General features: G+C 37.2%; 2 protein-coding genes across 4 annotated transcripts in view; one reads left to right on the plus strand and one right to left on the minus strand.

Annotated features, from left to right (window-relative positions):
* Positions 1–15,067: 15,067 nt before the first annotated feature.
* LOC123317125 (E3 ubiquitin-protein ligase ZNF598) lies at positions 15,068–19,653 on the minus strand. Its single transcript, XM_044903510.1, has 8 exons — positions 19,298–19,653; positions 18,868–19,211; positions 18,565–18,803; positions 18,331–18,469; positions 17,331–17,533; positions 17,121–17,268; positions 16,730–17,013; positions 15,068–16,570 (listed from the first exon to the last, which is right to left on the minus strand). The coding sequence occupies exons 1-8, from the start codon at positions 19,478–19,480 to the stop codon at positions 15,693–15,695; spliced, it is 2,418 nt and encodes an 805-aa protein (XP_044759445.1). The 5' UTR covers positions 19,481–19,653; the 3' UTR covers positions 15,068–15,692.
* Positions 19,654–20,379: 726 nt separating this feature from the next.
* LOC123317414 (prominin-like protein) overlaps positions 20,380–23,691 on the plus strand; it is a 30,791-nt gene continuing 27,479 nt past the window's right edge. For all 3 annotated transcript variants that reach the window (XM_044903932.1, XM_044903935.1, XM_044903936.1), the window contains exon 1: positions 20,380–20,669. The gene's annotated coding sequence lies outside the window, so the exon portion shown is untranslated. The remainder of the gene's footprint in view (positions 20,670–23,691) is intronic.

A 23,691-nucleotide genomic window follows, 5' to 3' on the forward strand; every position in this document is an offset into this window, starting at 1 on the left:
AAATGTATTAAGTGTAAATAAATAATTTTAATAAGTTGGACGTTTGAATCAAGCGAAGAAAACGTTACATTGGTGTCAAGTGTGGGGTTCAACATCGCTCGAATTGAATAAATATTTTTGGTTATTTGAAGTTCATGCCAGTGACCACAAGACTGCAGAACGCGATGGAGACTCAAGCGGTAATGGACTTTTTGAGAAAATTAGATGAGAAAATGGACGAGAATTCTTGTAAGTTGAATGAACAAATGGAAGAAAATTCTCGAAAATTAAATGAAAAAATGGACGAGAACTCTTGTATATTGAATGAAAAAATGGACCAGATTAAGGAAAATTGTAATGATGTGGTGAGTCAACTTACAGATAAATTGGATAAGAAACTGGAAACCATAAATGAAAAATTTGATAAAGTAGACGAGAAGTTTGAAAGAGTTGATGAAAAGTTTGACAAAGTTTATGACGATGTGAATGGAAAATTGGAAGAAATGGCAGGAATAATTGAACATCATGCCAAATTGATAGATTCCTTGAAAAGAATGCCAAACAGAACAGATATTCTGGCTTCATCACCCTACAGCACAGCGAAAGCGGAAAATGACGGCGAAGGTAGTAGAATGAAGATCAAGCCTCCAACTTTTGATGGAAAAATACCCTGGTCGACATATCAGAAACAGTTTGAAGCTGCTGCCCTGGTGAACAATTGGAACGACAACGAAAAAGCCACGGCATTAATTATAGCTCTACGAGGAGAGGCACTCAACATTCTGCAGACGATCCCAGAGAGTCAACAAGCCTGTTACGAAGTTCTTACATCGAAACTTCAGATGAGATATGCTGATGCTCATCTACAACAAGTATACCATGCACAAATAAAGAACCGAGTGCAGAAAACAGGGGAAAATCTCCAGGAGTTTGAAGCTGATGTGGCAAGATTAGTCAGGCTGGCTTATCCATCTGCTCCAGATAGCTTCCTGGAACAGCTATTAATCCAGACATTCGTGGATGGGATAAAGGATAGTGAAATACAACAAGCCCTGAGACTAGCACGCCCTAGAACCATTGATGATGCCTTAGCCCAGGCTTTGGAAATTGAGGCAGCGAAGCAAGCGTCGCATAGAGGACACCTTCGTGTTAGACAAGAGCAAGAAACAGATCGATCAGTTGAGGAGATTGTCAGAGAAAAAGTCCGCAGAATATTGCTTGCTAGGAAAAAGGATGCTGTGTGCCGGAACTGCAACAAAATGAAGCATTTCAAGCAAAATCGTTCAGAATTTGAAAGGGCTACAGCTGGGAAAATAAAAGGAGTCGCTGTGGTAGACAATGGCTCGACCAAAACCATTGAGTGTCCCCAGAATTCCAGCCATTGTTCGCTTCTGGAAGAAAAGATCAATTTAAGGCGGGCCACCGTAATCGAAGACGACTGGCTACCTGAAGAAATTCAAAGAGCACAAGAGGAAGATAATGACTTGAAAGTAATCCTGAGTTGGAAGAAGAGCGGTGGTCGACCTACTTGGGAAGAGGTATCCAGACTGAGCCAGAATGTAAAGTCGTATTGGGCACAATGGGAAACATTGAAGATTGATGGAGGTCTTCTGAAACGTTGCTGGGAAAATGAAGATGGAACTGAGCAGAGACTTCAGTTGATTGTGCCAAAGAGCCGTGTGACAGACATTCTGACCAGACTACATAATGGAACTTCAGGTGGACATTTCGGGATAACCAAGACGTTGGAAAAAGTCAGGCAGCGATTTTATTGGCTAAATTGTAAGAGGGACGTTAAAGATTGGTGTAGAAGATGCAAGGTTTGTGCTGCTGCTAACGGACCTTATGCTAAAGGAAAAGCACCAATGAGACAATATAACGTCGGATACCCCATGGAACGAGTAGCTATCGACATCGCTGGCCCCTTTCCCGAAACAGACCATGGAAACAAGTACATTTTGGTAGCGATGGACTATTTCACGAAATGGGTGGAAGCCTACGGTATTCCTAATCAAGAGGCAAGTACGGTAGCTGATAAATTGATCAGAGAATTCTTCTGCAGATTTGGAATACCTCTGGAGCTGCATAGTGATCAAGGCCGAAATTTCGAATCGAAGTTATTCCAAGAAGTATGCAGCAAATTGGGGATTCGCAAAACAAGGACTACACCTCTTCATCCACAATCAGACGGCATGGTCGAACGAATGAATCGGACCATGGGAAAACATCTAGCCAAAGTAGTTTCTGATCACCAGCGGGATTAGGATGAATATTTACATCTATTCACCATGGCATATAGATCTTCGGTTCAAGAATCTACCAAGGAAACTCCATCCAGTATAATGTTCGGCCGAGAAATAAGGCTGCCTTGCGACCTGGAGTTTGGATGTAAGCCTGGAGAAGACGTAGCTGGGGAGGACTACGTTAGTAAATTAAGGAACAAGCTGGATTACATTCATGACAAGGTACGCAATCAAATGCAGCAAGCAAGTGTCCGAATGAAAATGCGCTACGACATCAAGGCTATTGAAGGTGGATTCACCACTGGAGATCTGGTGTGGCTACATAATCCACAAAGGAGGAAAGGTTTTTCACCAAAGCTGCAGAGACAGTGGGAGGGACCGTATGAAATAATCAAGAGGATAAATGATGTAGTTTACCGGATAAGGAAGCTTCCCAGAGGAAAACCAAAGGTTGTCCATTTCAACCGATTAGCCCCGTACGCGCAGGACGAAGAAGAAGGACGTCTTGTGGAAGCCCCGTCGCTGCAAGGTAGCAGCGATTACCAGAAGTTTATGGATTGTTATGGTGAGACACGCGTTGCACGGTTCGGCGTTACACAGGAAGTACATCAAGATCTCTTTACCGTGTCTGAGGAATACTCTCTCGCTCATTGTGTAGCAAAGGACCTTCGTATGAGCAAAGGAATAGCAAGAGTATTCAGAAATAAATTTGGACGTCAGGAAGAACTATTGCGACAGCAGCCAATAATCGGACAAGCTTTGAAATTGAAGGCTGAAGGTCGGTTCATTTATTACCTAGTCACCAAGCAACATTCCTATCAGAAGCCAACCTATCAGAATCTATGGACGGCACTGCATAGCTTGAAAGAAGACCTTCAACGCTTTGGAGTTAGGAAATTAGCTGTTCCCAAGCTCGGTTGTGGATTGGACCAGCTAAATTGGCGAGTTGTGCGAAGCATGCTGGAGGTGGTATTTCAGGGGACTGGTATACGGATCCTGGTTTGCAGTTTCAACCCAAAGCAGGCCAGGGAGCCTGGAAAAACTGTGGAGTGCTACTCCCATCAGAATGGCTACTGTAGGAATGGTGATGAGTGCAAGTTCCGCCACGGTCCTCGGAGGAATTCACTAAATCTGTTCTGGGACAGAACAGGCTTAAGGAGGGGACAGTGTAACCAGTCCGGCCCTTGAGGTCGGACCTTTCGAGAACCAGAGCGGTCGCGAAGTTCTCGAATAACCGCGAAGGTACCTGAATGTTTCCGGCGCCTATATAAGCCCAGCGGAGGAGCAGGTAGGAAGTACAAGTACAGATATAGTTCAGAGTGCAAGCGACTAGTGGAAATAAATACGAGTGGAAATAAATACGAGTGGAAATAAATAGTTGTGTCATAGTAAGTTTGTGAGTTATAAATGTATTGAGTGTAAATAAATAATTTTAATAAGTTGGACGTTTTAATCAAGCGAAGAAAACGTTACAATATCCAATGGGCACCCAAGCTTCTTAACAAGGTCCAACCCCAGTATAACTTCTTTCGTGATTCCAGCTACCAGAACTTCGTGACTAACTGCTCAGTTCCATCTTCATTTTCCCAACAACGTTTCAGAAGACCCCCATCAATCACCAACGTTCCCCATTGTGCCCAATACGACTTTATATTCTGGCGCAGTCTGGATACTTCTTCCGAAGTAGGTCGTCTACCGTTCTTCTTCCAACACAGAATTACTTTAAAGTCATTATCTTCCTCTTGCGCTCTTTGAATTTCTTCAGGCAGCTAGTCGTCTTCGATTACTGTGGTCCTCCTTGAATCGATCTTTTCTTCCAGGCGCGAAGGTTCAATCCCAGTATAACTTCTTTCGTGATTCCAGCTACCAGAACTTCGTGACTAACTGTTGTGTTTCCCAATTCAATAGTGGAGACGATCGATCCATAAGTTGGTAGGTATTTCTTGTCCAGACGCAGTTCGAAGTTTGATCCTAACTGGGCGAATCTTGAATCCTTCAGCAATTTCTGGACGCACAATGGTTTTGGTCGAGCCAGTGTCTACCAGTATTTTCACATTTCGATCATTTATCTTTCCGGGATAAATTATGCTTGATAAATCCTTAGACATTATTTCTCGGATTATCACTTCGGTGGCATTTTTGGCTTGGGTCGATTTATGCCCCTTATCATCGACCACTTTTAGTTTCCCTGCTGAGGCTCTTTTTCCAATTCTGGACAGTTTCGCTTGAAATGCCCACTTTTGTTCAAGTTCCACCACACAGCATTCTTTTTCCTAACTTTTGATATTCTGCGGATTTATTCTCCGACAATGTCCTCAATAGATCGGTCTGTTTCTTGGACTTATCTTACATGAAGGTGTCCTCTATACGACGCTTGCTTCGCTGCCTCAATTTCCAAAGCCTGGGCTGAGGCATCATCTATGGTTCTAAGGCGTGATAGTCTCAGGAGGTTGTTGTATTTCACTATCATTGATCCCATCCACGAATGTCTGGATTGATAGCTGTTCGAGGAAGCTATCTGAAGCGGATAAATAAGCCAGTCTGACTAATCTCGCCACATCAGCTTCGAACTCCTGGAGATTTTCCCCTGTTTTCTGGATTCGGTTCTATATTTGTGCATGGTAAACTTGTTGTAGATGAGCATCACCATATATCATCTGAAGTTCCGATGTTAGATCTTCGTAACAGGTTTGTTGACTCTCCGGAATCGTTTGCAGAATGTTGAGTGCCTCTCCTCGTAGAGCTATTATTAATGCCGTGGTTTTTCGTTGTCGTTCCAATTGTTCGCCAGAGTAGCAGCTTCAAACTGTTTTTGATATGTCGACCAGGGTATTTTTCCATCAAAAGTTGGAGGCTTGATCTTCATTCTACTACCTTCGCCGTTGTTAAAAATCGAGGGTGTTATTATTTTGTAATTAAAGAGTAATGGACTGTATGACAAGATAATTGCGTTGGAGATGGTATAAGAACATTTATTGTATATCGTTCACGACGTTTACAATCATGTAATGAATATGTCACCTGCATGAAGCTAATACAGTAAAAGCAAACTAATATTAACAACATCTATAGACTCTGAGAGACATCATTCAACTAAAAAACAAAAGGTGGTCCAGAGCAGTTCAAATGAGAAGTTACTTGAGGTCAGACTTCGAGGAGTTCATTGAATTCAATATTAACACAACGGTTACACAGTGACAAGGCAATCAATTGAAAATTGATTACGAGAGCCTCTTTATTCCATCAGAAAACGCGAAGGTTAGAATAATTAGGGTAATGGCTAAGGTCATTACAAATATAATTTTGATTATGTAAGACTCTGGCCTGCAAGTGGTACAGCTGATTGATGGCTGAGGTCATTACGAGTATAATTTGATAAGAGCAGAGTGATGGTTTAGATTATCACTGAATTTTATGTCTCTGGGTCTCAGTCCCGTGAGTGGTTGAGCCAGGTGAAAGAAAAAATAATATTTTCACAGAGAGGTCTTCTGGAGAAAAATGCGTCGAGAGCGTCGCAACTGTCAGGAAGGCCGTGTAAGTGTAAGAACTAAGAAATCGAATACACGAATATGGTGAGCCGCTGCCGGTCAAAGGGGATAAGCACTGAGTAAACATATACGACAGCCTAGATTTCAAGCTGTGGTACTCAGGCAATTCGATGCTCGGGTGTACAAGCCGCTCGATATTTCTTGTGATCACGAAAATAAATGATTAAGTTCGGAAATCTTGAGTTTCATTTCTAACAATACAAATATAAAGAAATGCAATGTGTATGCTATGATGGTATATTGAATATTTAGTTCGACAGCTGACGACGAAAATCGGCAAGAGTTTTGCGGTAATAGCTCCCAATTAAATATCACAGAACACACCCATACTGACTTACTTTATGTTAAATATGTGTTAGTGTTGACGATGTACATGAGTCAGCACCCACTCTCAAGGTCAGATAGTGGAACATCTGGCGGCGACGGTCTTTGATTTATGTAGAATATTACAATATCCGCACTTTGGGTGACTGCTGACTGTCTCTGTTCTATTGATATGTGGCCTGAATATATTATTCTCAGATAATATTTGATATTTGAGCAGTAAATGCATTTTCAGCCATTACAAATCTGGTGAAACGACATAGTTATGGCAGCAACTTATATGGAGTACTGAACCACCCCGATTCACAAAAATGAGGTTTGATCACTTTCACACGCTTTCTGTACTTTAAAATATTCCAGTAACAATTTTCAATCATTAAAAATAATTGTAGAGTCGCTGCTAGGCGTTCCACTACCTGAACTTGAGAGAGTGGGTGCTGCAGTGGCGGCTCGTGGTCATGAGAGTTGAGGAGGCTAATAGTTTTCGAGAAGTGTTGGAACAAACTCTTATCAGTCAATAAAGTATACTTCTTCAATATAATGAAAAGTTGCCAGTTCTAAGACTAATTTTCAATGCAAGGGGATGATGCCATATGCTCCTTTGACTTGTTATGCCTTTCGATAGAACGCGGTAAATTTTTCAAATCTGAAAACCCCGTTTTGAACCATGAAATGAGCCGGTCAGAGGAAAAGTGGTATAAGTCACAAATTCCGATTTTTGAGTTATACCGATATTTGGGTACCAAAGGTTGCATATTATTCTTCTTATGAGTGGTATGAGTCAAATCGTCGTTTTGACCGAGTTATACCCATTTAATTAACAAAATTTTCCATACCTATCAATGCCTTTGGTACCCAAATATCGGTATAACTCAAAAATCGGAATTTGTGACTTATACCACTTTTCCTCTGACTGGCTCAAATATATTCTGTTTGATGAGAAAATAGTAAATATGGCCAGCAAAATAATTTTTCCCGTTTGATCGATCCAGTTAACCAATCACATTTATCGTACCAAACAACACTGAATAGAATAGAATAGAATAGAATAGAAATGAGTTTATTCGAATATTACATGTTTAAACTCTAGAAAAAACTGTGAGTTATTTATAATAACTGTTTACAGTTGTTTAAAAAAAATTTCACTCTAACTAAAACAAATTTATAAAATACTAAAATGAAGATCTTGTTCTGTCCCCTTTCCTCGTCACGCCGTTGTATACATATACATATTTCGTCTTCGTCGGGTTCACAGTCACATTCGGGAATATCTGTCACAATCGGGTTATTTTCCTTTTTTTTAGTTCTTATTTAATTTTTTTTATTATTATATATAGTTATTCTTTATGTTGAATTGATTATTTTATGTATCTTGGATCTATCTTCTGACGTCAACCAGTTCTTTATTTCCTTCTTGAATTTCTTTATGTTTCTCAGCTCTCTTATTTCCGTAGGCACATTTGGGTACAATCTAGACGCTAGGTATGTGCAGCTTCTCTGTCCTATTCTTTTTTCTGCCCTCTGTCTTTTATAGTTGACGTTTCTTGTTCTGGTCAGGTAGTTGTGCTCTCTGATGACTAATTTTATCTTCTTCTGTTTGATATTTATTATAATTTTATTTGCATAGATTTGCCTTATATCTAATGCTTTTGATAGTTCGTAAATCTGTCTACTAGGGAATGTGAACTTCTTTCCATAAATTATTTTCAAAATATATTTTTGCAAGACATCTATGCTTCTTTTATGACAATCCAAGACACCTCCCCATCCTATGATTCCATACGAGAGTTGTGATTGCACAAGTGCGTCATAAAGTATTTGGAGATGTCTTGTGGATTGGATATCTTTTCGTATTATTCTGAATCTGTATGCAATTCCTCTTAGCTTTCTAGTCAAATAATTCATATGTTGATCCCACTTCAAATGTTGGTCTATATAAACACCAAGATATTTCGTTGAATTAGTATTCACTATTTCCAACCTATCGTCGACTCGAAGGGTGCCCAAATTTGGAAGTCCAACTTTATTAGATGAAAAGGTTAGATATTGGGTCTTCTGTTGGTTTAGGGTGAGTTTACTTTGTTCGAACCATTTCTTTAGCATCCTGAAATCTTTTATTGTTTTCTGTTTCAGATTTTCCCAAGATGTATCTTCGTACATTACTATCATATCGTCGGCAAAACTTATAATTTCTCCAGCAGATTTTTGTTGAAATATATCATTCAGATTAATCAGGAAAAAGAGAGGCCCGAGTACTGTTCCTTGCGGAACCCCATATTTAGGTATCTTTGTTCTACTAAATTTCCCATTTATTCTTGTGATCTGTTTTCTGCCTGAAAGAAAACTGCGGAATAAGGTGTTTATTTTTCCTCTAAAGCCATGATTTGATAGTTTTTCTAATAATTTTTGACGGTCAACAGTATCGAAAGCCTTCGCCAGATCTATCACAACAGCTAGAATTGGAATATTTTTATCTATGTTTTCATATAATTTTTCAGTCACTAATTTTATAGCATCTTCTGTTGAAACGCCCTGGCGAAACCCAAATTGACTGTTGGAAAGTATATTGTACTTATTCATAAAAGCCACCATTCGAACTTTAATTAACTTTTCAAATATTTTCGCCACATTGGATATAAGAGTAACTGGTCTGTAGTTGTTAACTTGTGTTTTATCTCCGCCTTTGTGTAATGGTTTTATTATCCCTATCTTCAAAATGTCAGGAAAACACGCTTTTTCGAAACAATTGTTGACTAAATAGGTGATAGGTTCTGATATCTCATGTTTCACTTGTTTCAAAACTTCTGAGCGAATTCCATCATGTCTAGTAGATTTTCTGGATTTGAGGCTACTTATAACTTTTTCTACTTCTTCGGAATCTGTGGGAAATAGGAAAAAAGATTCTTGTAAATGAATTTTTTCTTCTTCGAATTCTGCTGGTTCCGTTATTTCGTTGGCGTATCTCTCTCCAATACCGCTAAAATAGTCATTAAATATATCGCTTATTTCCTGTTCATCTTCAACTACCCTATTTTCTTCTGTCCTTATGCATGTAATTCGTGTTTCCTTTTTCGAGGAATTTTGCACGTACCTCCACAAGGCTATAGTTTCGTTCTGATTATCCTCGATACATTTCTCAAAATATTCTTGTTTAGCTCTCAATATTGTTTTACGTAATTGTTTTTTCATTTCCGAATATTTTATTTTAAGTTCTTCATTATTAGGATTCTTTTTGAGTTTGGTATACATATTTTGTTTTTCATTTATTGTTTTTAATATTTTCGGCGTAATCCATTCTTTTTTAATCCTCTCTTTGTTTTTTATACGAATTGTTGTTGTATTTGTCTCTATCAGGTTTTTCAATATATTCAAGAAGTATTCAGTTCCCTCATTGACATCTTCAATTTCATATAAATGCTGCCAATCTTCCAGACTCAGTGCATTTTTCAATTTGAGGTAATTTGTGTATTTTTTTTCTTTCTTTAATATAATATTTTTCCTTTTTATTTTCAGATCTACACTCAACAATATTGGATAATGATCCGTTATCAAATTATGAAGAACAAAACCTTTGATGTCCGATTCTCCCCGTTGAAAACCCTTCACGAAAAAATGATCTAGACACGATTTACTTTCAGGTCGTGTATACTTATTTATATACGATGTGAAGCCAAAGAAGTTCAATATATTTTTGTACTCTTCTACTACATGTTCATTCTCCAATAAATCAATATTTATATCTCCTGTGATAATGTGTTTTTTACAATGTTTTTTATCCTCTAAGTAAAGCGCTAATTTTTCATTGAAATCAGTGATTACATATTTAGGCGACTTATATATTGCAGTTAATCTAATTCTTTCTTTGTTGTTCTGAATATTCAAATCTATAGCTGTTACTTCCCCCAGTTGTATGTTCTCATGTTCAAAATTTATATTTTCCTTCACATAAACGATTGTACCATCATTTCTATTGTATCTACCTTCATTATAGACATGCCGGTATCCATTTAATTTAAATAAATTTATGTCATCTACCACAAATGTTTCCGTCAGTATGATGATATCGAATGATATAGTCATTCCTTCTAGGTATACTTGTAACTCCTCAAAATTCATTTGAATACTTCTTATATTCATCTGTAGGATATCAAACATTTCATTAATCCTCCATTTATTGATTTCATCAATTTTCTCGACGACGATAGTATTATAGTCGTCATTTCGATATTGTCTAATAAAAGGGTCCATCTTGACGTTACAAATTCATCCGAATTTCAAAATTTAATTACTCGTTCCAAAAAAATGTAGTAACAACAATTATATTATTATTTTTTATTTTTTTTACTTGATTTTTCTTATTTGTTTTATTATTATTTGTTTTATTTCGTAATATTTACTTACTTTTATGGTCTGGCTAGTTTTTTCTCTCTGATGTTGATTTATGTCTTAGGGTCATCCCCACAATCTTTTCTGGTTGGGACCTATTTTTGTTGAAAAATCCTTTTTTATGTGTGGGTAATCGAGGGGTATTGTGGGATTTCCTATCTTCATTAATTTCTTCTTTTGATGTTATTTCTCTTGTTACTTCTTTCGACGTTGAAGTTGTCGGAATCTCCTCTCTCACATAATCACTTTCCGAATTTATACTCGGTGTATTTGGAGCACTCCTAGTTTTGTTTCGTTCGAGTCCGAATCTCTCTAATTTCTCTAAAGTGTATGATTCTTCCCCAATTATTAGTTTATTTCCTTTCAAAAATGATCTCTCTGAATATTTTGTTCTAGCTTCTCGTAAAAAGGACTTTAGCTTCTGTAGTTCCTGTCGTTGCTTCAGAGTTAGATCATTCGCAATAGCCACTCCTGTACCCTTAATTTTTTTAACACTTTCAAATATTATTTTCTTACTTTGATAAGAGATGAATTCTATCTTAATTGGGCTATTATCTTCTTTTCCTAATGTGTAATAATCATTTATCTCCTCCGGTTCGATCTGCACATCCAATATTCGATTGATTTCACTGCAAAGGTAGTCTGCTTTCAATGGACATCCTTTATTCAAGCCAAATATGACAATATTATTTTTGTTGCAAAACTGTTCGGTTCTTTCCAGTCTTTCTTTCAAAATTTCTTTCTCTTTTTCTAAAGTCTCGTTTTTATTTTTTAGCTCTTGAATTTCCAACCGCAGTCTTACTTCTGTTGCCGAAATACAATTCTTTACTTCGTCCTTTGAATTCTTTATTTCGTGCAGTAGATCTGTTAATGTGATATTTTCTTCTCCGTTATTTTGTGGCATCATCAATCTAGTATGTGAGCGTATGGTACTCTTTATTTATTCTTGAATTTACTTCCTTGTTTATCGTATCAATATGTGCCTGGATCTTAACCACACATATGGGATCAATGATTGTTCGAATGTTCGCTTTCCTTTCTTGAACCAATTTTCACCTTTGTATGCAGAAAATTGCCAGAATCTTGAATATTTTGATGGCTTTGGTTGTCTCCACTAAATGAAGAATTTTCTTATCTACGTTTCTATATTAGTTTCATAATTTTCACTCAACATAAACACTTGAAAAGTATCAATGAACCTGAGCCCGAGTTTAACACCTTGCGGCACGAGATTGCTTTCTTAATGTATGAAACTTCTATTCTGAAGATTTTCGGTAGACTTTAGTGTAATTAAATTTGGTGGAGGTCTTGTAAGGGTTTTAACAACGTGTACAGTTAATTCTCAATATTCAATTCCATTTTATTTTTTGATCCGTTTCAGTACTTACCCCTAACGTCCTAACAAAACAACCTATCTTAACAAGAATATATCACAAATTTCCCGAAGTTCCAGTTCTCCACGAAGTCGTTACATTCAAATTGAAAATTGAAATCATAACAACTACTGCCAGACAACGCCCCTACCGCCGGAGATCATATCAAGCGAATACAATCGAAGACGGCACGAAAGAATCAACAGGGGAGCTGTGCCTCCTCTGGTACATTTTACGGGCGAATATGGTACAGTAAGTCAGCTGAATTCTTGTTCGGCTAGTATGTGAGTCCAAAGAACGTATGCGTGAGTTACACCAAAGAGTAACCAACAAGACAAAGATAGTAGAAAGATAGGAAACGCCCTCATATCGCTAGTACTAAAAACCGACTACATTTTGGCCAGTGAAAACACATTTGACAATGAGATGGCGCTGAAAACGTATTATCAATACAGAAAAACTGTTTAATAACAGTTTTCTCTTTTATAATTGAGGGGCGCGAAATTCGAATTCTATTCCTTGTATTCAATTGCAATATTGACCTTGTTGAGACCAGAAAACAAACATCCTGAGCGACAAAACGAAACGATGGTTTTGTTTTGTGACCAGGATGTTAGTTTTTATCTGAACATTGTTTGGAATCGATTGGTATCAATGAAATACGCTGTTGGATGTGATAAATCTTTATTTGCAATCTATAAAAAATTTACAAAAATTTGAAATTATGGACCACGAATAGAGCTTTGACTAGGATACAAGAGTACATGGTTATCTGCTATAGTTACGTGAAAGGTGTTTTTTCTGTGAAAAAGTTTCGAATTAATAAACTGAGTTGAATTTTTACAATTTATATCAGAAATTGATATGAACCAATATGCAATTTACCGTCATAGGATACATATTTCCGTTACTTACATATTATTCACAAAATTTTCAGAACCACAATTGAAAAAAACCTTACAGAGTTATACAAGACTTGTATTCAAGCCCGTCAGTATAATTTCTTCATGCTTTTTCATGATTTCTGCATGGTATGGTCTCTTTATGACACAATATACAAATTGATTGACGAATGAACACTCACAGAAGGTTTCATAAAACTTTGACTTTCCAAACAACAATTTGACAGTCACCCGATTTCCAAATCGAAATCCATAAAACTTTTGCATTTCTGAATATATTGAAGGCAATTGAGAATCTTTGAATGGACGTGTAAAAGTCATAATTTCCCCTAAATGAGCCCTTCATGTAAGAGATGCTTCCTGCATACAACAATTCACGTGGATAAACTTCTCAATCGACTAGCACATGGTGTAGTCAGTATAGTGTTTGCAGGCCTTTACGCCCTGACAATTTTATCCACTTCGTAGCTCTGAAAATAAAAATCAATGAAAGACCGAGTCACATGTTACCAGTTAATACTTACATTCCCATTTTCCTTAGTAAAATTCGTTTTATTTGATCCACAGTTCTTCACCATACAATAATTTTCGAACGATGTTTTGAGGTTTTCGCCAAGAAATTATACACCAATTTCAATAATCAGCTAGAACGGGCTCGAAAAACAAAAGGCGATACGAGGTTGTCTATGGATACGAGAATCAAAACATTCAAAACCGGTTTGATCAAAATGGCCATCTGACTCTGACATTTCGCAAAATTTCATATGTCCCTCGAATTAGAATTTTAACCAGTCTTAGGGCCTTAAAAACACATTTGAAACACAGATGGCGCTAACATCACTCTAGTCGCTTCGTTTCCTATCTTTCTACTCTATAATCTTTGCAGTTGGTTACTCTTTGGTTACACTATCAACGGAGGCAGCAGGCCCAACAGCCTCCGTCCGAGTAGGTGAAATATTCACATTAGACGCGGCGGACGCGTACGCGGCCGGTGGATTGTATGATTGTTATGCTGGATTTTTATGAGCGGAAGACCGAAAAATGAACTTATTTTTATCTGAATATCTAGTTCAGGTGTTCGGAAAATTTATATAGAAATTACTTTCTGAAAATGAGGACATGCCCGAAATGAATGTATTTTAGCTCTAAGCTTTATGAGGAGGCTTAGCCTCCCTTGCCTCCTCTGACGAGCCGCCCTTGGGGTGCTGACTAATGTACCTACACCCAAAGAGATTATAATCTTTGCCTACACCCTTAATACTAAATCATATTTGATTATGAGCCATTACAAAGCTCTTGCCGATTTCTGTTGCCAGCTTTCGGACTAATTGGTTCATTTTAATTTCTGATAAATGTATATTGTACAAATTCAACTAAGTTCATTAATTTAAAACAACCTATTGCAGAGAAATAAAATCTTCTACGTATAGCAGATCACCATATACTAGTCCTAGTCAAAGCTTTATTTGTTCAATTTTTGTAAATAATTTATAAATTGCAAATAAAAATATAGCACATCCAATAGCGTTTTTCATTGATATTAATTGATGCCAAACAAAGTTCAGATGAGAACTAACATCCTGATCACACAACACAACCATACTTTTTGTTTTGTCGCTCAGGATGTTTGTTTTCTGGTTTAAACGAAGTCGATATTAAAATACAAGGAATATTATTCGAATTCCGCGCCCCTCAATTATAAAACAGAAAACTGTTAAACAGTGTTTCTGTATTGAAAGCACGTTTTGAGCGCCATCTCATTGTCAAGTGTTTTTTCACTGACCAAAATATAGTCTGTTTTTAGCACTAGAGATATGAGGGCGTTTCCTACACATAATTCTATATGGTCCTATGAATTCCTATGAATCTACTCTATAATTTTTCGAAGACCCATTTTTGAATTTTATTCTCGACATCTCTTTTATATAAATATTTTAGTGACTAGAATGTTATATGATCTTGAAATTAACATCAGGATTACTTTCAATAATCATTTTAAATATGATGCACATTATGGCATATTACAATTATTGGAAAATTAGGCCTCGAAAGGCATTCAACTTGAGAATGAAATGTTAGTAAACCATAAATATTGAATATCAGTTGCTCCAATCGAGAATTTATTCGAAGGAATAATAAAGAAAAACTGAATTCTCCAAGAGCTTTTCAATTCTTTACAAATATATTGAACAAAATACGATTGACATTAGAGTCATGATATAAGATTTTTATTCATTTTGGGCCATAAAGTATATCATACAGTTGTTGCAGTGGGCAGTTAGAATGTTTTTTCAAGTTTCAATCAGACACGATTAGGTGTAAAAAATACTTTATTTGTCATCTTTGAATTTACATTAGTCATAAATCTGAATATGCCTAAGTAGTAAGTACCTTATAAAAGTAAAGAATATGTATATATATATATTTACATTTTTACAAAATGTAATCGAAGTTGATAAATGAACTAGGGTAAAAAACAAAGACGAAAATAAGTAGGAATTTTGATTCTGAAGAAATATGGTAGTGTTTCAACTTTTTTGAACAACAGTTGATGTAATGTAACAAAGAAAAAACGGAAATAACAAAGTAAAGATCAAGGATTGATTAGAATGAACTGAAAAACTACTTTCTAATATATTATAGCCTTATTGAACTAATATTTATAATTTATACAAACACCAATATTCAAACTGAAAAAAAAAACTAGTTTGTCCAATGCGGGATAAAAAATATGATTAATAAGATGGGGAAACTCAAATAGGAAAATAAGAAGCAAAATTTGGTAAAAAAAATGTCGAAATATAAATATTGCATTTGGAGGGAGTCCAAAATGAAATGCAACTTCTCCTTAGTGATTTAACAGTAACAGACTGTGGAACATGATTATTTATTGAAATATTCTTTGTTTTTTCAAAGCAAAGAAAACAGGAACAAAAATCACTTATTCCATGAATTCTCATTGTTAACTTTGCTCGTCATTCTACTTGTGAATTGATTTTCGAATGTGTGATATTTATAATGATCGGTCAGTTCTTTCTTGAAAATTACCTGTCTGCAATTCTCGCAAACCAGCAGGTTCTTTTTGGCTTTTCCGGCAAGTATGCCATACAGTTCTTGCTGCTTCTCAATATCAGGCAACAGTACCAGCATTTCCGGGAAGAAATCCTCAAAGTTGGGCCCAAACACTGTCTTACAATAATCATAGAATTTCTGACCACTCAGTTGACCGTTGTGGAACTGCACAGACCGATTCTTGAATTCTTGCACTACCTCCTCTCCGCTAACCATCCGCAACTTTTTGACAATGTTCTGGTTCCTGACTACAGCGTTCATAGGTTGCTTATAATTGTTTGGCTTTGAAACAATCGAAAAGGATTGACCTGAACTAGTTGTGAAAGTCAAATCGTTAGGAACTCCCAAGGAAGGAAAATCGGAAAATCGATTCCCGAAACCAGGCGGAGGTGGTAGTTTGAAGCCTGGGGGAGGCTTTTTCACCTCTTTTTGACTGTCTGAACTAGACCCACTGTCTGAAGAAGCGTCTCCATTAAGTCTAACTTCCGAATTCTCTCTGTTTTCACTCACTTCATTTTTGGAGTTTGTCCGTTTGTTCTCCTGTTCTTGGTTGTCTTGTGCGGACTTTGCTTTTTTCTTTTTTTTGTTGGTTTTGCACTGCTCTTGGTTTTCTTTTGATGTTTGCTTCATTGTATTGGCGTTGTTTTTGTTGTTATTCGATTGGTCTTTCGATAGCGAGGTTAGATTCACCCAGTTATTTGAAACAGGAACTTTTATGCTAGACGTCTTTTTGTTTTGCTTACCTAAAGTTGATATTAGTTTATTAGTTTGACATTTTAATTTAGACAGAAAGTTTTAAATCGACAAAAGGAACTGGAATGAAAGGATGAATTAATTCAGTTTCCTCTCCCGATATAAAACTTTCAGAGTGGCTTTTCGAAACAATAAATATTTCAATTAACCTTTTTGGAGATCAGGAAATTGACTCAGATCTTTAGGAGGCAGTTGAGGGGCAGGGGCCACTTTGTTGGGTTTTTCTGATTTCTTGGACTTCACCTGAACCCACTGCGGTTGACTGACAGCTTTCTTGCTGGATCCCCCTAGAGCAGGAAAATCTTCGATGGATCTCTGATTTTTCGTACCTTGCGAACTCGATGCAGTTGTCGTGGTGATCTGCGTGTGGATGCTTCCGTTGGACTTGTGATTGACTTGGATGGACACCTTGGGAGCTTTGGAGTCTTGATTACTGCAAAGATTATCAATGTAAGTTTCAAAAAAGGATGAATTAAAAGATAATGACTGAGATGACTGGAATTGATATAAATTCTAACTTGAATTCAGTTCTTTTCTTACTTGTGTACGCTGAGTAAAACAGTGCTCTCTCTAGACGTCGAAGGTTTCCCTAAGGAGGGAAACTGGTTTTGTTTCCTGCTTATGCTTACTTCTGAATTGCTGCTTGCAGTTATCGTAACTCCAGATGTTGGTCTATTTGACCTATTTCCTGAAAATGATTTGATTATATTTATGAGTTTCAAGGTAAGTTCCATTTTCCTCTAATCTCACCTAAGCTAGGAAAATCATTCATGTTTATCTTCGAGCTGTTCTTTTGGGCAAAACTGGTAGTATGTCTAAATTGAGGGGCGGAGGAGCTCGACGAGCCTGCCAAGGCTGGAAAATCCATCGGCGTTAGGGCGTTGTGAAAGATACGATCTTGACCGCCCCCTGGAACTCCAGGTTCATGACCTACAGCTCCTTCTTCTACTAATCTGACGATTAAAGAAAAAAACATCTTAGCTGGCAGATCCATATCTGTAGATATTTTTCATGGGTAGATAAACTTTGTCAGCATATGCAACTCATCAAAATGAAAAAACACATAATTTAGCATAACCGGTAAAAGAAAAACACTAAATACAAAAAGTCGGCAAAAAATCCCTCTGAAGATATCTCATCTATAACCATCATCAAGGCCATCATGCAATCTCATTGTTTTGTCCCATCAAAATAATTCATGAAATCCTTTGGAATCCAAAAAAAATAACTCGAAAGATGTGAAAACGACACTTCATCATTGGTCCTTCGCAAGTTTTAAAATATTTCTGTTCATAATTACTCAAAATGAAAAACTTCAGTAAGCAAAGGCATTAAGGCTGATTCATGCTAGACCGTGTCGGGCCCGGGCCGGGACCCGGACGGGACACGGTAAAAGAATTATATGAGAAATTTCAATTGACCCATCCGCACTACACCGGTTGGGACACGTGCCGTGCCCGTGTTTTCAGAGAGGCGACCCAGTTGCAACGGCCCGGAGTCGGTCCCGGCCCGGACCCGACACGGTTTAGCATGAATCAGCCTTTAGTCGGCGATGTATGCTGTAACGAGTTTCCTTTCTAGCAGTGAAAATTCGAACTACACCTACAACATTCCATGTTGAATGTTTTTGAAGTCGAAATTCTCCAAATTTCCAATATATATCACTGATAAATACATATTTTGATGTTAATTTGACTGCCTCCAATGTATCACATGATTCATTTTATAGATTAGTTAGTTACAAACTAACCTGTTCTCCCTGTTTTGATCACCATGGTTTTTCCTACTAGATGAACTTCTTGGTGCTAAGGTAAAAGCTAATTCCAAGGTCCTAACTTGTTTTGATGCAGTTTTCCCGAGATGTCTACCATGAAATGCAGCAATATGGGCTAAAAATGTTTGATAACAACAAAAGGGGAAAGACTCGTTATCATATTAAATCTATTTGTATCAGGAATAATCCTGTAATCAATTGAAAACTTACCTTTCAAATCAATCTCAGTCCTGTATGCCGATGCTAAAGGAACTATTTTACATTCACCCTCTTCACAAAAGTAATGTTCTTCTTTGAAGTGTTTCTGTAAATCAGGGATGTTCTTATAATAGAGGTGTCTACCATCAGCATCACAGAAATGACAGAACAAATGAATTCTCCTCATGTGGCGGTATAGTTCGTCGCTATCCATGAAACGAGTGTCACAAAATTCACACAGAGGATGCCCACTGAAGATAAAAATGAAATAATGAGATTGAAAAAACTGTTGTTGAAACAATTTCCATAACTTACCGATGAGAGGTATTATCAGGATCTCCTTTTCTACGATGCATTCCCAGCTCTTGTCGGGTATAGTGCCTTCGTTCAGAAGAGAATATTCTGACATTCTCGATACAAATGTCGCAATAGAAGAGTTCGTGTTCCCTTCTCATATGATCCTTCAACTGGTTGAAGGTCCTGAAAGGCCAAGATTGGTCTATGGGACATACTGAACATCTATGCTCCAGAATTCTATTGTACTCCTTCTTGATCTCGTTTGTAGCGAATATCAAACCGTATTTGGGATCCTGCTGACTAGTTTTAAAGTATTTTCCGAAAAGAGTAGTAAACGACTGGATCTCTTTAGTGAAAATAACCTGGAACAACCAAATTACATAATATGACAAAACATCAATTTACACGGAAAAAACAACAACCGATGGTTCCACGGTTTGGTAATCACCTTGGGCATTTCACCCCTGCATATTGGGCACTCATTCTGTCTGCAAAGTACCCTCATCCTAGTAGAACATTCGAAACATACTGCATGATCACATATGCCCACTGAATATATGTCGACATTTTTGAAGCAAAGGACGCACAAATTTTCGTTATCACATGAATTTCGGGTGTTTGACGAAGACATTTTTTTCGGGATTGTAACTCAGATTGATGGAAATTGCTCAGTTTGAAAATAAATCACACATAACCTTTTTCTGTCAGTTTGGAGTTTGGTGGAAAGACAGAAAGACATTAAAGTCTACGCAGATTCTTTACGTCAAAAAAATTTATACCACGTCTAGTGTAACGAAATGTGTCCGCAAGAAACAGCCAATGGCCAGGTGGCGCCAGAGATTACTCTAATCCAGAGGTTTGTCCACAGATTACAGAGTAGGTCTCTGTATGGGGTTGTCTCTGTCCAGAGACTCTGCTATAATCTTTGGCGCTGTGAAGCAATAAAGGAGATAAGGATAGAAGACAGAGACAACCTGTTGTCTCTGATAGAAGATGTATTCAAAGCGTAGATATCTACGATTTAAAGATTATTGAGTAACCGCTCTGGTAACTTTCGGTTACCAAATGTCATTGAACTCTATGGGAACTCCCATAGAGTTCAATGCCAAATGTGCGTATGGTCCGTAGGCTTCTATATCTCTGTCCGTAGGTTAGAAACCACTGTTGGATCTGTGTTCTGTGTTAAAAACACTCAATGCGTATGGTCCGTATATACAAGTTACCAGAGCGGTTACTCTAGTGACAGATATTGAACCGAATTGTCAGGAATTCGACATATACGGACCGCCCACTTACTAACCAGAAGAAACCAAAGTGTATATACGGACCACAGCCAATGTATTCGGGTTCGGCTTTCTGACAGTCCGAAAATTGTTCTAGGACTGCGCAAAACTGTTGCGCCCTAGTATTAAATCCTCTGCGCAGTTCTAGAACCATTCTCGGACTGTCCAAAAGCCGAACCCGAATACAGCTTCTATGTCTATGATCAGTGACAGTTGACAGTGACAATTCTGTCAGTTGTCTCTGGCTGGCATAGATCCAACAGGCGCAGAGAAATAAACATTGGCTGTGTTTCGCTCTTCGTTGTCCCGTCTGCCCAGTGTCTCCGTATTTCCCTTTGTCCACTTTAACGTTCGTTAACATTGGATTTATGAGTTAAATAAACCGGAGACTGAAGAGATAACGGAGCTAATTGTAATCGTCAGTGGAGAATTAACATTTGTTATAGTGTCGTTCATTGCATTGGCCCTATCAGTATTTGTTTTTGTTGTCAGAGTTAAGTGACATGGGCAGAGCCAGTGGATGAATGTTGAATTGGGGTGAGTTCTGAGAAATTTGTCCGGAAGTTTGCGAAAAGACCTGGTTGAATAATTGGGGTGTGTTTTCCAAATGGAAATCCGCGTTCATTAAAAAAAAACAATGATATTCAAATGTCGTCTAAAATTAGAGATGGTCTTTCAGATAGGAGTCAAATCTCTTTTTCGTGAAATACCTACTATGAAGGGAATTCAAAAAATAAATTACCGACTTAAACTTCTACCAAGTAAATATGTGTTGTGCATTTCACAACGCCCTTCGCGCAGTACAGATTTCTGTCCAGAATTCTCAATAGAGTTGTTAGGATTGTACAAGAGATTGTAAGGGGAACAATCGAATGCCGAATGGAAAACATAATTCCCGAGATAATTCCACTTTCAAGTTGGTTCTGGGACTTTTTCAAAATTAATATAGTGAGGAAAAGGGGATTTGTGTTTTTTCAGATAAGCATATTATTTCCATTATTTGTTATACTTCCTAAGGGGGGAATTGAGATATGAATCTAAAGGATAATTCGATTTTATAAACAATCCTCGAAACAATGTTGATAATTTAGAATCATTATTCATTAATCATTTATGAACAAAAAGAAGAGGACTCGGAAGAGGATTTCCAAGAAATCTCCTCAAGATCTCTGTTGGATTTATTTTTGATTTGCTCCAAATACGCAGTTTTTATATATACATATATATATATATATATATATTTTAGAAATCTACCTATATATATTTCTTGTTTTTGTTTTCGAATATATGTATTCTTTCCACTGCTGGCTATATACACTATTCGATTATTATATTGGAAGTAGCCACTTGTGAGGACATTCAAATTAACTTAATGCACATTAATACAGAGTGCAAAGTTCAAATGGCACTGTGAATCGCATTCCAGATAGTTCTTCATAAGGGATATACAGAGATATCTCTGTATATCACTATGACCTAGAGTCATTCATTTATTCTAGATGGACAGAGAGTGAACGGAAATGGTGCCTTATAATTGGGATTTGAATAACGAAAAATATCGAAAGCCTTCACGCTCTGTTGCATCTTTAAATCTGTGCGATTTGTGTTCGATTCGTTGTTCAGATTTTGAATTTCAATCAATAGGTACGATCAATTCGTTTAGAAGGCTCAAAATCAGGCAATGAAATCTGAAAAAAATTGAACGATGCCGTCCCGTGTAGGTGTGTTTAAATACTTCAAATGGCGATTGAATACTTATCTCTCCAAAGATGCCACATATAAATGGATTCTGCAATATCAAAGGCGACGAAGACTCTTTCGTTAAATTATGGCCAGTTGGCCAATGCTCATTAGCATTGAATCCCCGAACCGTCGGTATAGTGTAGTCTTATCTATAGCTCTTTCTGGGAACCGTATACTTTCTTCGATTTGCGAGTTGAAAAGAAACCCCTTATGTGAACAATCTGATGAGGATCTATTGTACCAGAGAAGAATGATATTTCGATATGTGCGAGATAAGTGTGGGGTAATTATGCATATTCGGGCTTACGTTTTTTCAATAATATGTTGCATTACTGCAAGGAGAAAGCGAAACTTTATTACAAGTTAGGTTCGGAAATCGAGAATATCATATGTCTGGTATTCTGGTCATTCCGTTCTATAGCGACCTACAATTTTATTCTTTCCCGTTCTCTAGAATTTTTCAGTACTTATGTCCTTCTTTGGACGTGAATCTGCCGGTAATCTAGTTCGATTGAAGGGGGTCCATTTACCTAATGTTCTGTTTGCTGTTCTGTAGAATATTCAAGACAACATGTACAGGGTGGGCAAATTTCGATGTTTTAGCACTACAGTTTTCTGGTTTCGAGGAAAATTGAGATATTTGAATTTTTTTTTCGGTGAATATATTCTATTCACAATGCTCTTCAAGACCTATATACCACCTGATTTTGTCGGGCACGAATTCACCCCCCACTACCCCCAACTTGTGTGGTCCCGTAAAATTATGCTAAGTCGGGAAAAATTGAGATATTTGAATTTTTTTCTCAGTGAATATATTCTATTTACAATGCGCTTCAAGACCTATATACCCACTGATTTTGTCGGGCACGAATTCACCCCCCACTACCCCCAACTTGTGTGTTTGAAAAATTATGCTAAGTCGGGTAGAATTGAGTCATTTTAATTTTTTTTTCAGTGAATATATTCTATTTACAATGCTTTTTAAGACCTATATACCCACTGATTTTGTCGGGCACGAATTCACCCCCTACTACCCCCAACTTGTGTGTCTGAAAAATTATGCTAAGTCGGTTAAAATTGAAATATTTGAATATTTTTTTCAGTTAATATATTCTATTTACAATGCTCTTCAAGACCTATATACCCACTGATTTTGTCGGGCACGAATTCACCCCCCACTAACCCCAACTTGTGTGTCCGAAAAATTATGCTAAGTCAGGTAAAATTGAGACATTTCAATTTTTTTTCAGTGAATATATTCTCTTTGAGATGATCTTCAAGACCTATATACCCTTTGATTTTGTCGGGCACGAATTCACCCCCCACTACCCCCAACTTGTGTGTCCGAAAAATTGTGCTAAGTCGGGTAAAACTGAGATATTTGAATTTTGTTTTTGTGAATATATTCCCTTTAAGATGCTCTTCAAGACCTATATACTACATGATTTTGTCGGGCAGCAATTCACCCCCCACTAACCCCAACTTGTGTGTCCGAAAAATTATGCTGAGTCGGGTAAAATTGAGACATTTTAATTTTTTTTTCAGTGAATATATTCTTTTTGAGATGATCTTCAAGATCTATATACCCTTCGATTTTGTCGGGCATGAATTCACCCCCCACTACCCCCAACTTGTGTGTCCGAAAAATTATGCTAAGTCGGGTAGAATTGAGTCATTTTAATTTTTTTTTCAGTGAATATATTCTCCTTGAGATGATATTCAAGACCTATATACCCTTCGATTTTGTCGGGCACGAATTCAACCCCCACTACCCCCAACTTGTGTATCCGAAAAATTATGCTAAGTCGGGTAAAAT

This window comes from Coccinella septempunctata, chromosome 7, assembly GCF_907165205.1.
Source record: "Coccinella septempunctata chromosome 7, icCocSept1.1, whole genome shotgun sequence".
Classification (NCBI taxonomy): domain Eukaryota; kingdom Metazoa; phylum Arthropoda; class Insecta; order Coleoptera; family Coccinellidae; genus Coccinella; species Coccinella septempunctata.